The sequence below is a fragment of the Acinonyx jubatus genome, chromosome B1, assembly GCF_027475565.1.
Source record: "Acinonyx jubatus isolate Ajub_Pintada_27869175 chromosome B1, VMU_Ajub_asm_v1.0, whole genome shotgun sequence".
NCBI lineage: Eukaryota > Metazoa > Chordata > Mammalia > Carnivora > Felidae > Acinonyx > Acinonyx jubatus.
The window spans coordinates 145,380,355-145,398,187 of record NC_069382.1 but is presented as its reverse complement, the minus strand read 5'-3'; the positions used below and the strand labels follow the sequence as shown (position 1 = coordinate 145,398,187).

Sequence of the window (17,833 nt, the reverse complement as noted above, 5' to 3'; positions counted from 1 at the left end):
TTGAGTTATTTGCTGATAAATTTCTGACAAGTAGGTGTACTGTATTATACTCCTTTGTATCTAGCAATGATTGATTGATCAATGTCATCTACTAGTGAATGACTCATTCATTCTGGCATGGTTCATAAGAGCAAGATGCCTGTGTCTAAATTCTGGTCTCACCACTCACTAACTGTCATTTTGGGTGATTTAGTTCACCTCTCTGTAGATCAGTTTTCTCTTTGTATAAAAAGGGGAGCATAGTATCTTCTTCAAAAAGTCATTTGGAGGATTAAATAAATTAATATATGTAGAACACTAAAATAATGCCTGCCCACAGTAAATACTATCCAAATATTACCAATTATAATGTGACTATAACGTCAAAGGATACAACTTAGTGGAATGAGTGATTTCTGTTCCCGCAGGAATATTTTATGTGTTTGAAAAAATATGATAATCTATCCAAAAAATTAGAAGATCATGTGCAAAGTAAAACATGAAGATCTATAACAAGCAATTTGTCACAATGTAGTGTATGAATGGTTGTCGAATGACTGACAAATATTTGGAGTCAGAGAAGAGAACATCACAGTGGAGTGGAATGGTGGGGGAAAGAGTCACCAAAGAGGTAAAAATGGACTGGAACTGTGAAAACAAGCTGTGAAGAGATAAGAAAAGAGTTTAGGCAGAGAGAAAGGTTCAATAAAAGCCTCAAGAAGAGACAAACCATGGCACATTCTGGAGAGACTGAGTAAACAAGTCTGGCTGGAGTAGAAGGTTGAAAGGGACCATGTGTGAGAACAAAGCAAAAATCAAAGTCCATGTTTTGTCCCATGCAATCAACATGCTCATTAGCAATTAAAATCATAAGAATGATACATTTTAGTTCATTGTTATAACTAACATAACTGCCTTTGGTGGCTAGAATAGTCACAGCCAAGGCCCATAGTCCAATATGAAGTAGATACGCACCATAGATTTCTTTATTTCAACAAGAACAATAACTCATGATCACTGAATATTTTCTGCATACCAAATAGTGTGCTGAGCACTTAATATGCATTAATATGCTTAACTTAAATAAATTAAATTAAATTAATGCCATCCTATGGTAGACCACATTTCACAGATTAAATAATTATACAAAAATACTGTATATATTCAAGTTGAGTGGCTCACCCAGTATCACATGATTAATGTCATGGAAGGGTTTTCAAAAGCTGTGCTCCAGCTACTATACTGACATTTTCCACAGGATCTTCTTTATCTAGCTTTTTCTTTATAAGTTTTTCTGTACATGTCCCCTCATGTATCTCAGATCTTCTGCCATTCTGAGCTTTTTTATTTTTGCTATACTCCGGACACAGCATTTTTTTTTAATTTGTTACTCTCATTTTTTTTAAGTAAAGGTATGGTCTTGATCAACATGACATAGTAGCCATCAGCTGTAGTACTTCCTTAATGTCTATCATCACTGCTACACATTGAGATGCTCAGGCTAATTTACAGATTTCTTTGTAATTAAATTCCTTTTAATTAGGATGTATTAGGATTATGTTTGCTAACTTTCCCAGTAACATAAATCAAAAATAGAAAGCTGTTGACTTGGGGCGCCTGGGTGACTCTGTCGGTTAAGGGTCCGACTTTGGCTCAGGTCATGATCTCGCAGTCCATGAATTTGAGCCCTGCATGTCAGCTGTGCTGACAGCTCAGAGCCTGGAGCCTGCTTCTGATTCTGATTCCCTCTCTCTCTGCCCGCCCCCTCCGCTCTCATTCTGTCTCTCTCTTCTGTCTCAAAAATAAACATTAAAAGATTTTTTTAAAAAGCTGTTGACCAGATGCAAAATGTTTACTTCAACTGATTACAACAATCATGATTACTATCCCAATGTACAGTCTTGCATAAAATGGGAGATGAAATCGGAAAGGTGAATGGACATGTTAATTTGACTGTCTAGTTATAGAGGGTGAAATTTACATTATAGGTTTAGGGGTCCTTAAAAAGTTTTTGAGTGGAGCTGTGAAATGCTGAAACCAGTATTTTAGGAAGATAAATTGATGTGGGTATGCAGGAAAGTGGAGGAGAAAGAAACTAATGCAAACATCTGGAAGACAGTAATCCAGGACTGAGTGTGAAGGTCATTTTTAAAGGGTAGAAGCAACATCATTTATAGTATATTAAGTATTTGGCTTAAGAGAAAGGCAGAATATATGAATTCTATGAAAACATCATAATTAGCCTATCATGATCATGCTCATAAACTGTAAAAGACATATTCACACACATCCCATTTTCCTGGTTAACAGTCAACTAGGAAGCTTAATCCCATGGATTCAGCATCAATTTCTATGCAGACGAAATGCCTTCCATCAAGTCCCTTCTCTACCCTCTTTGGAACTCATACACCTAACTGCCACTGCTCCTCTTTTTTAACACACACACACACATACACACACACAGACACACACACACACACACACACACACACACACACAGTGTCTCTGTGGTGTTTCATGTAGCTTCTCCCACTCAAAGAACAAATCACCCACTTACTGAACACCCACTATATGGCAGCCGCTGTATCTTTATCATCTCACCAAATCTTCAAAACAAACCTATGGTCATAAATGATCATCCTTATATAACAAAGGAAGGAACTAGGGCTCAAAGAGATTAGAGGACTTGATCAAGCACCAGAACTGGAATAGAGACAAATGGGAAAGGTGGGGTCAAAAATAATACTTTTTTTGCAAAAACATTTTACTATTTACAAAACATATTTACATTCCTTATTTCTTTACATCCTAAAAATAATTCTGTTATCAATAGGAAATGGGTTTTATCAGGAACAATTTCTTGGATATCATTATTTGAAGATGTTAAGCCTACACTTAGGTATGAAGACATCTTTTCTCCAAAATACCAGCTTCCTCGGTGTTCCCTATCATTGGTAAGATCCCTATTCCCCTAAAGAGTATACTGACTCATCCCTTCTTAGGAAACCAATCTTAAATTCTTACCCCTACCACATCTGAAATCACACCTTTGGAAAGATAAGGAGGGGCAGAGAAATAACAAAAGCAGTTAAAGTCCAATCCACATCCAAGACATCTTTATCTGTTCCTGGAGAAAAACTCATCCATGTTGACATTAGCCTTTTAAGTGACACAGATATGACTAATCTGGCTTGGTACTAAATGCCTGAAAATAAGTCTATCTAAAGATTGAGATAAGGGTGCTTGAGTGGCTCAATCTGCTAAGCATCTGACTTCAGCTCAGGTCATGATCTCACAGTTCATGAGTTTGACCCCTGCATCAGGCTCTCTGCTGTCAGTACAGAGTCCACTTTAGATGCTGTGCTCCTCTCTCTCAATCAATCTCTCTCTCTCTCTCTCTCTCTCTCTCTCCCCCCCCCTTCATCCTCTCTCTCTCTCTCTCAAAAATAAATAAGCATCTTTTTAATCTCAAAAAATAAAATAAAATAAAGAGTGAAATGAAACTAGTGCCCATTGACCTGATTGGTTCATGGAGAATGTTTTGACTTATGTCCCTCTTTCCCCAAAGCACATGCACCAAAGGTTTACCTGAAGTGATTCTCTCAGAGGGTCCAATTAAAATTTCTTAACAAAAGCTTGGCTAACTCTAGTCTATTATCTTCAGATAAAAAACTATCTAGGAAATTCTGAGGAAAACATTATAATGTACTCATTATCCAGCTAATATTTTCATTTTCTCTTTCAATCTCAGAACATTATGTTATGTTTCCTTCTGGAGTGTTGGGGTAAGGGAGGGAAGATACATTTACTATAACAAGTATGAGGGTGAAAATCTTGAGAATGTTGGCACTGGGTCACTAGCTTTATCTGCAGATAAAAACCTGAACAAAATAGATAATGGTTAATTTTGCACCTATTTTACATATATTTCCTTCAGCTCACCAAAATGATTGTCTTCAGAGCTTATGTCCATTATTCCTTTACTGTCCTCCCTGAAATTGAGTTCTCTGAATAAATACAAGGGTTGGTTTACAATTAAAAATAATGAGACTCTACTGGGCCAATGTCCTTGCATGCAATAAAAGGGTGTGGGCTAAATTACAGGAACAGAGTTTGGTTTTTTTCCCCGTTTTGCTTCACTTTGATTGGTGGATTGGCGCTTTAAATAAAGGTTTCTGGTCTTCCCTGAATGAGAGATACAGAGCGAGTCCTAGGCACAGACCAGAAAAAATTTTAATCTTCTTTTCTTAGAACTGTCTTGGTTGGCATCACCAGGCCCTGAGAACACAGTGCATGTCAACATTGAAGGTAAAATGTGATTTTATGATTTCCATGTGATTCCTATAAGTTCTTTTTTCCTATCTCCAAGTAGCTTTTATACAGAGGATTTTTGTTTGTCACCAGAAGCTGAATAATAGTTTATTGTAAACCATTAGCATGTTCCAGAGAAGACATGCCTAATATCTTACCAGCTAAGAAAAAAGACTAATCTATAGACTTTTTTTCTTTTTCTTTTTCTTTTTTTTTCCTTTCTTTCTTTTTTTTTTTTTTTTTTTACTATTTGTGATTATTAGTGACAGCGCCTAGTTTAGAAAGGCATTAGAAGACAAGCAAATTTCTTGGGTAGGCAGATTTCTGTTCATATAAAAGTAAAGAGGCTTTTCAACTTCTAGAATAAACTTAAAGAGATAATTCATTTTAGAAAAAGGAAAACTCAGTTTTGAGACATATTTCCCACTAATATCAAAGGCATTTAAAATATTCAGTTCATTCTTACTTTTTTAATATTTATTTATTTGGGGGGAGAGCACAAGTGGGGGAGGGGCAGAGAAAAAGGGGGACAGAGGATCTGAAGCAGACTCTTCACTGACAGCAGTGAGCCTGATGTCGGGCTTCACCTGGAAGATCATGACCTGAGCCGAAGTCAGACACTCAACCAACTAAGCCACCCAGGCATCCCTCATTCTTGCTTTTTAAAAGATAAGTTTTGTTATGTTTATCTGTATAACTGAAACATAGAGTGATACATTCTAATATATCTGCAAATAAAGGTTTGCTATAAAATAATCATTGTATTATATTTCAAATGCATTTCAAAATGTACTCTGGAGAGAAAGTATAACATCCTGTGAATGATACTTAATAGACCAAAATTTCACATAATGGAATGGATTTTCAAATTCATAATTCATTTTATGAAATGAAACACAGCAGTTAAAGAACACAGCACAAAGGTTGTTCCTATATGTTCATTTAGGTTGTAACTCCATAAAAAAAAATCACTTAGATATTTTTTAATTGATTGTCAATTCATTCCAAAAACTAGTAAGCATAAATAAGTTTAGAAATATTTAATTGTGTTTTATTTTTATTTTTGTTTTCTTGAAACTGATTGTTTTGGAAGAACAGAGATGTGGCTCATTTGAAACATTGCCTTTTAACCATTCTGAAATAAAAATTCATCTGATTTAATTCTCCAACCCAATTCTGTTTCAGATCCCACTTTCCAAAATGAAGGACCTAATACTGATCTTTTGCCTCCTGGAAATGAGTTCCGCAGTGCCGGTAAGTCATAGTTTTCTAGATATTCTAGATTCTTGGATGCTAAACAGTACCGAAGGACATGGTCTGAAGTTCATGCATGGACTCATTTGAATTAATCCAGTGGTAGAGTTCCTACTGAGTCAAAGGTCATAGGTGTCCAGACATCAGCTTACCATCTGAAAGCAGGTCAATGTAATTTTTTTATTCAAAAAGATATTAAAATATTCTGAAGAAAATTTTGAAGTCTTATTCCATTCATTCAAATATAAAAGACTTATGTAGCCTCTGCAATGCCATGGCACAATTTTATTATAACCACTTGCTGCCGTTGTGCAATTGAAATGGAGAAGAAATTTCTCCAAAAAAGTAAAGTCCATTTTCTTCATTTTTAAAAGAATAATATTAGCCAAATTATGATGGTTACAAAACAGAGCTAAGTAATTCCATTTGAAGCTAGTCATTAAGTAATTAACTAACAGATTTGCCTCATGGGGGAGATACTATATGACTGAGAGTTGAAGTTTCTTAAATCAAAATATGCTATGGCAATGGAGCTAATTGTATGTTATAGTCCTATACCTGGTTCATTCTAACATATGTTGATATGATCTCATGAATACAATCCTCTGGGTACTGAACTCTACCAGCCAATAGTATGTGTTTCTATTTTCATGGAGACTTTGTTCTGCTGCCATATGCATTTGGCAAATATTGACCAAACACCTGACATGTATCCAGCAATGTGCTGGGCATTGGAGCCACAAACGTAAGTTTGACATGATCTCTTGTCTTGAGGAACTCATAGTTGGACTTAAATAAACTTTCAAATATTTCAGTTCCCTGACAAAAAAAAGATTAGCTCCTTGGGATTCTTAAAGTTAAATGTTTGGGAGAAAGGGGATAAAAACTGGCTACAAGGATGAAAGCCTCAACTCTGCGAATAAAAAGAGTTTCTATTCCATTACTCAACATGAACTTTAAGTGAAAGAAAAAGTGAAGCTGCCACCCTAGCTTACTTTTGTATGATACTGACCCTGGGGTCAGCCTCAGCCATCCACTGTCTAATACTTTGACACTCCTGGAACTTATGCTGGCCCACACCTGTGTCAATCAGGTCCACCCTGAGGGACATGACAATTGTTTAGGATTGCCAACTGACTGCCTGTCAAGTTAGATGTTCTAATTTTACTCCCTCCTTGGAAAGGTACCCTCTGTCCATTTACATTCATGTAAATTTGTTGTTAATTCATGACTTGGAGTAAATGGAAAGGAAAGTATACTTTGTAGTTGAATCTGTCCAAGTACCTTATCTGTGTACTGGCCACTGCGAGGAAGGAAGGCTTTACTCTCACAGTCCCCCAAAATGCTGAACAATCTGCTCACTACACACACACACACACACACACACACACACATCAGTCTTCCTGTCTACACAACTGATCTTTTTCTCTGCTTAGAGTATTTGCTACACATTTATAACTCTTTTTCTGCTATCCATTTCCAAAACTGAATTATTTGGAACAATTTGCACCATGACTAAGAGGGCAAGATTTTACTTGTATAAAAAGGCATAAAGTGGAAGGTAGATAACACACTCAGGAAACTATTCCTCAACTTCTTACTCACGAAAAAAAAAATCCCAATATGTTTAGTGGATGCTCCATAAATATTTGTGTATAAATGAAGGAAAGAAGGCATTGAGAACCTGGGACCCTGGAAAGTAAGGATTTCCAAAGAACCAAAAACCCTCAAAATCCAAAGTACTCTAATTCTTACTCTTCCATTCTCCATTTTTTTTCTACTGGTATTTATGCATATTAACAAAGATTGCTTTAGAAAGAAAAATATCTTACACTTTAAAAATCTAGTTGTAAGTATAACTATATTTTTAACAACTTTTAAATGAATACATTAAGTATAATAAAACTTGACTTTTTTTAAAGTGTATATTTTGGATATGATCAAAAAATATAAACACAGATAATAGATTTATACATAAAATAATTTTTCATAAATGATGACGGAGCATTTGTTGAAACCCCTTGAATGGATGGCAAGTTAGGTTTTGCATGTGCTCTTTGCTGAATGCCATGATTCCATGCCACATTCCATGAACCAGAAGCACGTAAGCTTGGCAAAACCACAAGAAAATTGACCTTAGGTTTGTCCCTTTTGCTTACCTATAGGATAATTTCTTTAAGAATACAAAGTATTCTTGGTTTTCTATTTTGTAGCTTTATCCTACATTGTATTTGTGCTCAATGTAATCTCAAAGTTAAACAAAAATTTCTGCATTAAGATACAAAGGGTAGATGATTCATGTGGGAGCAAAGCCATTAAATATGATGTTAATTCTCCCAATTAATTTAAATTTTTCTTTATTCTGCTTAAAAACTCAAGTCAAAATCCCTCAGCTGGCCTTTATGCACTGGGCTAGGCTTTCTATTTCCAGTATGCATTTAGGGAAGGTTCTCACCAGATATCAAAATTATTCTTATTTCCGTCTAGATGTTTCCTCAGCAACCTGGAACACCAGGCATGGCTAGTTTGAGCCTGGAGGTATGTATCGTCAGAGTATTTACATGTAGTCTTTACATTTGTATGGTCTTGGTAAGAGAGAAACACCATGGGCAGGTTCTGTTTTCCTAGTCAGAAGTCAGTGGCTTTCTAGAGAAGTTCCAGAGAAGCATATGACATTTATTAGAACCTCATCTTCTCATTTTACTGCAATTTTAAACTCTCAGATATTTTACTCTTCAGAATGTCATCTGTGTGTGAATCAGATCAATACTAATATTTAATACCTAATATATATTATGTATACATTATATAATTACTGTATTAATATAATTACTACATTAATTAAAACACATTGTTCTGAAGCCACAAATGGTTTACATTTAATTCCATCACCTTATAGTATTTTATATGACAATGTTCCCCTGAAGAGAATTTACCCCACAAAATGTGGTTGTTTATAAGAACTCCTGTAAATAACATTAACCTGGTTTTGTGGCACCTGCTTCATAGCCTGTTTGTCTTGCTGAAGTTCTCATAACTAATAATACTCTGTTTAGAAAATCTCAGCACACTGGAAACATTTGACCATGTCAAAAGAAAATATTAACAGTTATGAATAAAAAAACATTTATGAGATTATAAATTTTTCATAAGACCTTGCAAAGTTTATTCATATCATGATAATCTGGGGGCAATAGGCTGGAAGTTTATTTCAAACGGAAGCTCACAGAGTTACTTTTTTCTCACTTTCTAGCTTAAAAACAACTCAAAGCACTCTAAACCTCTTCCCATTAAATTGAAATTGACTTTCTGTTGAATTGGCAGCATTCTTGACCAGCTATCCAGATACTCACCATTTTCCCCCGTGTGTTTTACATTTACTATTTTGAGGCCTTTTTTATTTGGGAAGGAGGTAAGGGTGCTTTGTTTTGTCTTGTTTTTGTTTTGTTTGCCTGTTTGGGGATGGATTTATAAAAGGCAAAGTAAATTAAATGGGGAAGGGAGGAAAGAGTCAATGAAACAATGTTCTCATGATTAAGTTTCTATTTCAGTTGAATGAGCTATTTTCCAATGTTTTAATGTGACCTTTACTTAAATAATACCTTTTTCTCTTATTTGATTAATGATAAAAAGCAAACTCACTATTTTAATAGCAATAACAACAATGGCACAACCACATTTAACATTTCCACTCTTCAATGATGATTGTGTCTATTTTATTTTATTCAGCTGACCCACTGCAAACTTTGTGCTAATATCATATATTTAGAAAATGGTTGTACTATATGAAAAGGAATATATGTGGCAAACACTAACCCACCTTTTTTCTTGATAGACAATGAGACAGTTGGGAAGTTTGCAGGGATTAAATATGCTTTCTCAGGTAACCTTATTTTCAAATATTTCTTATTGCACGAATTAATGGTGGTGGTGGTAGTGATATTATTAATAGCAACATTGTAATTCATAAAATTTGTTTGTGAATAGATATTATCCTAAGTATTGAAAGAACAAATGAGTAATAGAGATAACCTAAAACAAAATAAGACCCTTGGATGGGATGGTAGGTAAAACAATATTTAATGTTCTTGAGTAAGAAAAAAAATCCTTTCTAGCACTTCAATTTTATTGAACAGCCCAAAATATGAATGCTTAAAAAGCTAAATCTCAAGTAAGTTTATGGGAATCTTGCAGTCTGTCTTAGGATGGAAAGTAAGTCTATTGGAAGAGAGCATTTACCTGTCCACATTAAATTCACCGATGTCACACTTACTTTTGCTGTCTCCACACTTTCTATGGATTTTGTAGAAAATGAAAACCAAGTTTAAGCCACTACTGAAATAAAAGCATGTGGTTTTTTTTTCCTTTTTTCCCCCCTACATGTCTTTAGTATTCAAGATTTGGTTTTGGAAAGTCATTTAATTCTTTGTGGATGCATGGTCTCCTGCCACCACATTCTTCTTTCCCATGGATGAGACCAAGGGAGCATGAAACTCAACAGGTAGGTTAATTGCATCAATGTGCTTGAAACTTCACGCTGAACAATATTTGCCTTCTCTAACTTATCATATACTAGCTACAGACAGATAATAATAATAATGAATAAAAAATTATCCAAGTATTAGCAAGTCAAAACCTATAATTGTTTTTAGTACTTAGGAAAAATTAAAATAAAGTGGTCCAAACTTTCAACTTATTTGTATATTTATTTCAAATAGGAAGATATGGCCTCCAAAATATAAGAGGCCTATGTTAATGACATGAGCCATAACAAGAGAGAAACTATCTTCAAGATGGAAGCAGGCTATATCCTGGACAATTCTCATCTTAGTCAAGAGTCCCAAATAATTATTCAAAGTCACAATTAAAATGATGCCAAAGTCCTGGTTAAAATATCATGAACCCTACAGTAATCAATAAATACATCAATCAGTTAACCATTATTTTTTTGGTGCCTAATAAATGCATAAGCCAAATTATAGATTGGGAGTGAAAATGAAAACATTTAAAAATGGCTCCAAGGTTCATGAAGTTTCAGATCTGATTGGGAGATAAGATAAGACAATGTATTACAAGGTGTTAAATTATGAGGTATCGGTAATAAAAAGCCATAGAGTTTAGAGATGGGCAGTAGTTGAAGAGGTAAAGCAGAGCCAGATTGTTGTGAGATTTCCATACCACTTTGAGGAGCTTGCAAATGATTTAAAAATAACAGGAAGCCATCCACCACAGTTAATTTCAAAAAGGAGCAAATAAACATGGTTGTTTTAATAGGAACTTTTGATTCCAGTGCTCACAAGTAACATTATTCACCAAGCCGCATTTAGTGGGACAATAAATAATGTTAGTAGTGACTGTTTCTCCACTTGATTATTTCCAAAATGGACTCCATGATGCAGGAATTTGATTGGTATTTTACTTAATTATCACTTCTCTCCTTTCATTAACTCAAAACATATATTATTTATCAAGTGCCAGGCACGTGTTAGGAACCATGTTAAGTGTTAGGGCTATAAAGTCAAAGAAGACATATAATTGTCTCTCAGTTGATGGTGGGCAAAGATATCATTGTAATCCAGTGAAAAAGTGGTAAAAGAGACATAGCTAGAGGCAGCTTTGGGAACTCAGAGGAGGAAACAACCATTCTACCAGGAAGTCCAATAGTTTTCCGTATTCTTCAGCACAGATAGTTCCAAAGGAAGTGGAGGAGACAGCCACACAAAAGACTGCCCCAATAACATTGACTTTACATAAACTGGTGCTTCCTAAATGAACATAAGCTTCAGGCCAATTCCCCCGGACTCTCTTGCAAGTAGAAAGCTTCCCAAGCCCTTTTGTTTTAGAAATTCTAGACACCACAGTTCAGTGAGCTATCGCTTCCTGACACTCCTTTCAAATTTCTCTGCAGTATGAATATTCTTTGCCTGTACATCCCCCACCTCTCCCATCGCAGCCATCCCTGCAGCCTCAACAGCCAGGACAGAAACCTTTCCTCCAGCCTACTATTGTAACCGCCATCCAGGACGCAGCCCAGAAGGGAGGACCTCAGCCTCCAGTTTACCAGGGACAACCGCCCTTGCAGCAAGCAGAGGGGCCAATGCTTGAACAGCAGGTGGCACCATCAGATAAGCCACCAAAGGCCGAGGTAATTCTTTCTCAAAAGTCCAATCAGGATTGCCCACTAACTCAAAGGAAAACTGATTTACAGAGCATATTTAAATAATCGGAATTTTCAGGCATAATTTATGACAATACAAATATGTTTTTAAGCAGCTGACATATCTGTCCTTTGCCATCAGAAACAAGGCATGGACTCTAAAAAGATCCTGTGCCTCTTAGTTTCTTAGTCACATAAGATGAAAGCTTTCAGGGGAAATAGGACAGCCCAGAGAAGTCTATGCTTCCTATCACCAGGATCTTTTTCAGCGTTGGAAGGACTGAGAAGACTGATTATCCCACAGCATTGCATGTAGTATTTTGGATTATTATTTCTCTATCTGGTGGAGAAAAAACAATCATGCAATAATGTAGAGAAAAGAGCAGTAGTAAGAAAAGGAAGCTACCATGTAACTAGTATGCTGCACGCATTTGACATTCCCCCATGTCACCCTGATTAAAATCCTATAAAGATAGATATTATCATCCTTTTTAAAAAGAAGACAGACTGGGGCGCCTGGGTGGCTCATTCAGTTAAGCGTCCAACTTCAGCTCAGGTCATGATCTTGCGGCTCGTGAGTTCGAGCCTCGCGTCAGGCTCTGTGCTGACAGCTCAGAGCCTGGAGCCTGCTTCAGATTCTGTGTCTCCCTCTCTCTGCCCCTCCCATGATCATGCTCTGTCCTTCTCTGTCTCTCAATAATAAATAAACGTTAAAAAAATTAAAAAGAGAAGACAGACTTTGTGTCTTGCCTGACTAAATGAAAGCGAAAATCAGGAAATTCATTTTAGATTGCTTATTATAGTCATAAATAAGAGTATGTCCAGTTCTACTTTTATAGTTTAGTAATTTTAATATTCATCTATGATGCAGCTACCAGGAATGGATTTTGCTGATCCACAAGGCCCATCAGTAAGTACAGATCTCAATGAGATACTTTATTAAGAAAAATATCTATACTTCAAGAAAGAAGAGGGGTGCCTGGGTGGCTCAGTCAGTTAAGCGTCTGACTTTAGCTCAGGTCATGACCTCACGGTTTGTGGGTTCAAGCCCTGTGTCAGGCTCTGTGCTGACAGCTCAGAGCCTGGAGCCTGCTGCAGATTCTGTGTCTCCCTCTCTCTTCCTGGCCCTTCCCCACTCGCACTCTGTCTCTCTCTCTCTCTCTCTCTTAAAAATAAATAAACATTTTAAAAATAAAAAAAAAGAAAGAAGAGTGAAAATGTTTAATTGCCCCATTTATTCATGAATATGAAGTATAATGGGTTCCTTTGTTTTCTTAAATATTAAATACTTATTTGTTAAATTAATCCACCTGAAAATGCATTTCATATATCACTTAGAAATGGCTGTAATGGGAGGTTTGCCTGTATTATAGCAAAAATGAATTACTAATTCTGTTTTTCTATCACTTAAAGGTGTTCCAAATAGCTCGTTTGATATCTCGGGGACCAATGCCACAAAATAAACCTTCTCCAGTAAGCTTTTTAAAAAATATGCCTCTGCTTATAATTTACTTGAACATTTTTCCTTGGAAAATGCATTTTATGATGATTATTGTATTTATATTTAGCTTTATCCAGGAATATTTTACATGTCCTATGGAGCAAATCAATTGGTAAGTCTGTAACCTACAAAAAATATCATTTTAAATTCAATATTATCTTAAGAGCTATAATTATAAAAATCTAAGCTTCACACAAAAGATTCCATATTCTCTGAGTGCCTAATAGCAACTGAAATGTCAAGGAGGCACACTTTCTATTTGACTAACTCTAGCCAGAAACACACACACACACACACACACACACACACACACACACGCATATATACAACAGCATTTAGGAAAGGTAAATTTTCTATCTGAATTATCCAACTTGGCTCCATGCATTTAATAATGACTCACCTCTACACTTTACCCTGCCGTTGGACATGGCATTAACTTTAAGGTTTAAGGAAAAAGTTAACTTTTTACTTTACTTTTAACTTTGTCTTAAGTAGCTAATGGGATAATAGGAACCTACTGACTGGTAATAAGATGCACTGTTTCTTTTTGAACAGAATGCTCCTGCCAGACTTGGCATCATGAGCTCAGAAGAAATGGCGGTGAGTAATGTCCTCAAACTGTTATGAAAATAGTGGTCAGGGCAGAACAGTCACAAAAGACTTGCTGCAAGAGGCATTGGCCATAAATGTCACTGAATATAGAGCACAGGACTCAGATTGTTCCACTCAGAAACCAAAACCTTGATTCTTAGGCAACATGCAAAGATTTCGCCACGTTTCCATCTAGTCATTTCTGAGTCATGACCATTCTAGAACATAAGATTTTGCCCTGTTTCTTGAATATGAGCAGAGGAGAAACCTTTCCTAAAAGGCCATTATCATTGAATGGCATATGCTTCAAACCAAAAAAAAGACACGCATGATTTGTACAGAATTCCCATTTCTTCTCGGACCAAATAAATTCAAAACAACAAATTCAACAGCTTTGCAAATAATTTAGACCTCGACATTGAGAGATAAAAAAGAAAAAGAAAACAACTCTATGTATTATGTTATCCTCACCCCAAGTGTAGCCACCATCTGTCACCACACAACACTGTTACAATGTTGTATACATGAACCTAACGTGACGTTGTGTGTCAACTATATTCAGATAAGAAAAAGAAAACTAACCAAGTTTAAAAGGTGATTAGTGTAAAATTCAAAGTGCGTTAATAAGTTTAATTTGAGCATATTCTTTTTCTATTATCCATGCATATGACAACTTTAAATTTTGAGACCAGTAGACTTACACAATTTCATATTTTCCCCCAGAAATTTCTACCTGTTACCTCTGTTAGAGGACAAAACAAAAGAAAACAAATACCATACTAAATTAAATTGTTATCAACTATAGATCCTATCAAATGAATAAATACTATAAATATGCTATCACCGAAAGAAAACTCTCATCCCAACATTCTTTTTTTTTTTAATGTTTATCTATTTTTGAGGGAAGAAGAGAGGCAGAGTGAGAGCAGGGGAGGGGCAGAGAGAGAAAGACACAGAATCCAAAGCAGGCTCCAGGCTGTGAGCTGTCAGCACAGAGCCAGACGTGGGGCTCAAGCTCACAAACTACGAGATCATGACCTGAGTCAAAGTCAGATGTTTAACTGACTGAGCCACCCAGGTGCCTTCATCCCAACATTCTTGAGTGCCTTCTATGAACTAGATGCATAGGAAGACACTATAGAGGCAAGATAAATTAGATAAGATTTCTGTTCTCAAGGAGTTTACTCTCTAATCAATGGGAAAGTTAGATACAAGGGCAGATAGTGTCAAAATGTTGTGATAAGGGCAAACAGACCTATAAGAGAGGTAAAGGGGAGAGGCAGGTAGCCCAGGCAAGGGGTTCACAGTGCCATCCCTCAAGGAGATGATGTGAGAAGCTGAGATTTAGAGAGTGGAGAGCCAAGAGAAGGTAGGAGAAAAGAATGCGGTATCCACATACTACCAACACAACTGGCTGAAAATTCAAGTAAGCGTTAATTATCATCTTATCATTTTAATTATTTATATTCTGCCTCATGCTTAAAAGATTTTGTAGTAGCTTATGAAAAGCCCCCAATAAAGGTCACCAAAAAATTGAAGATAGAATTTAAAATGAGTAAAAACTGTAAGCGATTAATTAAATGAAATTACAAACATGCAAATTACAAAGCCATACAAACACTGTAAGTAGCCCCAAATTGGAGGTTGGATATTTTGGGGCAGCAAAGGCAGAAAAAAAGAGACCTGGTAAGTTCTACAATTCTAACCGTCCACAGGAAGAAAATATTTCAGTTCCTCCAGAGAGATCAAGCTTCTTTTTCTGACACATGTTCTAAAAATAAAAAGAAAGAAAAAGAAAAGGAAAATCTTAGAGAGGGCTTTGTTCATTTGAGAAATGATGTTGAGGTGGTTTTCCAAAATATCCCTCAACAAACTCAGCAATGGACCAGTTTTTGTTTGTTTGTTCATTTGTTTTATGATGGCATTGCCTATTTTGTCTGCTTATTGTTTTCTTAACATTAAATTTGAACTTCCGTTTGCCTGTAGACTTGGTTCTGCCCTGCTTCCCCACTTCTCTCCTTCCTGCTTTCATTCAGACTTGGCAAAGGGTCTCCACCTGCCTTCCACCTTTCCAGAAAAGTGCAAAATCCTCTCCTTTATATTTCAAAGCCAGTTTAGTGAGAAATGTGCTTACCCAAAGCTGTCAACTCACTCTTTGTTCCCTAACAGTTTTTTATGATTTCTAGGTGAATCTGACCAATTGTGATTGCGTGGTATACTTAATAGTAGGTGATAACGGTACCTTTGGTAAATGGTTTATTTCCAGGGAGGCAGAGGAGGCCCCATGGCCTATGGAGCCATGTTCCCAGGATTTGGAGGCATGAGGCCTAACCTTGGCGGGATACCCCACAATCCAGCCATGGGTGGGGATTTTACTCTGGAATTTGACACCCCAGTCGCCGGAACCAAAGGCCCTGAGAAGGGCGAAGGAGGTGCACAAGGCTCCCCCAGGCCGGATGTCAACCCGGCCGATCTGGAAAACCCAGCTCTCCTTCCAGAGGTAGCACCTGGTGCGCTGGGAGGGCTTCTTGCTCACCCAAAGGGCAACGACCCCAGCCTGGCAAGAGGTCCTGCAGGGCAGAGTGGGGGACCCCCCAGGGTCACCCCAGCAGAAGCTGACCCACTGATGACCCCTGGATTAGCAGATATTTATGAGACCTATGGTGCCGACGTGACCACACCCCTGGAAGAAACGCCCACAGATACCACAGCCATCCCAGACACTCAGCAAACATCCATGCCAGAAAACAAGGCCCAGCAGCCCCAGATCATGCATGATGTGTGGCATTTCCAAGAGCCCTGAGAGCTTTGAGATTATCAGCTACTTTCTGTATGCACAAGCTCCCCAGCTTTGTCCCTATAGTATATCTCTTTACTGAAACACTTACTACCCTGCCGCAGCAAAGGCGTTAAAAATGCTGAGCATATATTAATAAATACAAGTGGCTAGAAATAGTGTAGGTCCCCTTCTTGCTTTCATTCTCTTATTGAAATAAAATGTGTTGGCTTTCTCTGTGATTTAGAAATACTATTAATGACATCAGAGCAAGTTTAAGGGTCTCTGCATGTGAAAATCGCTGTTTCTTAGCTGTCTTGGGCACTGTAGAATTTCTCTCTCCAGCATGACAGTCATATCCAGGAAATGCAACATTGCTTTGGAAATTTTTCTCCAAGCAAAGGCACATATTCTCAGAATTATGAGAGACACCATTCAAACATTATTAAACAGGGATGGGTGAACAATCCCTGACTGGTATTACTGGGTTTGGTAATATTGGATTTAAAATTCTCATTGTAGAGTATTTTATTTAATCTAGTAAAAACACTCAGCTTATTTTAAATAAAGAATTTTTCTCGTTGAAAATATCAGGAATTATATGTTTATTATTTACATATATTCAAATGGTTAAGAAAGGCATGCTCATTCCCTACCTTTGCTATTCTTTAACCCATTTTATTTAATTTGTTCATTCTTTCATTGAAAGTTTATTGAGTATCTACCAATGTCCTAGGCACTGTCCTAGGCAACGGGCACACAGTCCCTTCCCTCACAGCTTACACTGGGCATGACTGACAAGAAGACAGACAACCACAGTTTTTGTTTTTATGACAAAAACAGCCATTCTGAACCAACTCAGGTATTTTACATACATTATCTCACAACAATACTGCAAAACCCACAACATACGTGAAAAGTGCTATGAAAATGCCAAGCACGGGGGGGAGGGGGGAGAAAAAAAAAAAAAAGAAAGAAAATGCCAAGCACAAGGTGCCGCCGAAGCCACAGAGGAGACAGCCTCACCCAGCCGGAGAGGCACTGGAGGGGCTGGGAGGGATCAGACAAGTTTTCTCAGAACCATTTGCAGAATAAGGCCTCCAAGAGGAAGAAACACAAGAAGAGTCATGTGGGTGCCACGTGAGAATTAGCTCATTCCTGTGAAGTACACTGTGGTAAAAAAGGAAATCAGCAAATGATTGCTACTTGTCACCAAAGCTAGGTATTCAGTCAGGGCTATTTGCCTAACTTGACAGGTTCCGAG

General features: G+C 37.0%; 1 protein-coding gene across 1 annotated transcript; it reads left to right on the top strand.

The window, feature by feature from the left end:
- Positions 1-532: 532 nt before the first annotated feature.
- On the top strand, positions 533-17,162 carry AMBN (ameloblastin). The gene is made up of 11 exons (XM_027064417.2): positions 533-610; positions 5,476-5,544; positions 8,032-8,082; positions 9,380-9,427; positions 9,935-10,045; positions 11,453-11,689; positions 12,573-12,611; positions 13,115-13,174; positions 13,270-13,314; positions 13,758-13,802; positions 16,060-17,162. The coding sequence occupies exons 1-11, from the start codon at positions 533-535 to the stop codon at positions 16,594-16,596; spliced, it is 1,320 nt and encodes a 439-aa protein (XP_026920218.1). The 3' UTR covers positions 16,597-17,162.
- The last annotated feature ends 671 nt before the right edge of the window (positions 17,163-17,833 follow it).

Coding starts and splice junctions, on each gene's coding strand:
- AMBN (XM_027064417.2), top strand. CDS start 533: ATGACTGACAAATATTTGGAGTCAGAGAAGAGAACATCACAGTGGAGT. Junction 611..5,475: donor GGGAAAGAGTCACCAAAGAG/GTAAAAATGGAC, acceptor ATTCTGTTTCAG/ATCCCACTTTCCAAAATGAA. Junction 8,083..9,379: donor TGGCTAGTTTGAGCCTGGAG/GTATGTATCGTC, acceptor TTTTCTTGATAG/ACAATGAGACAGTTGGGAAG.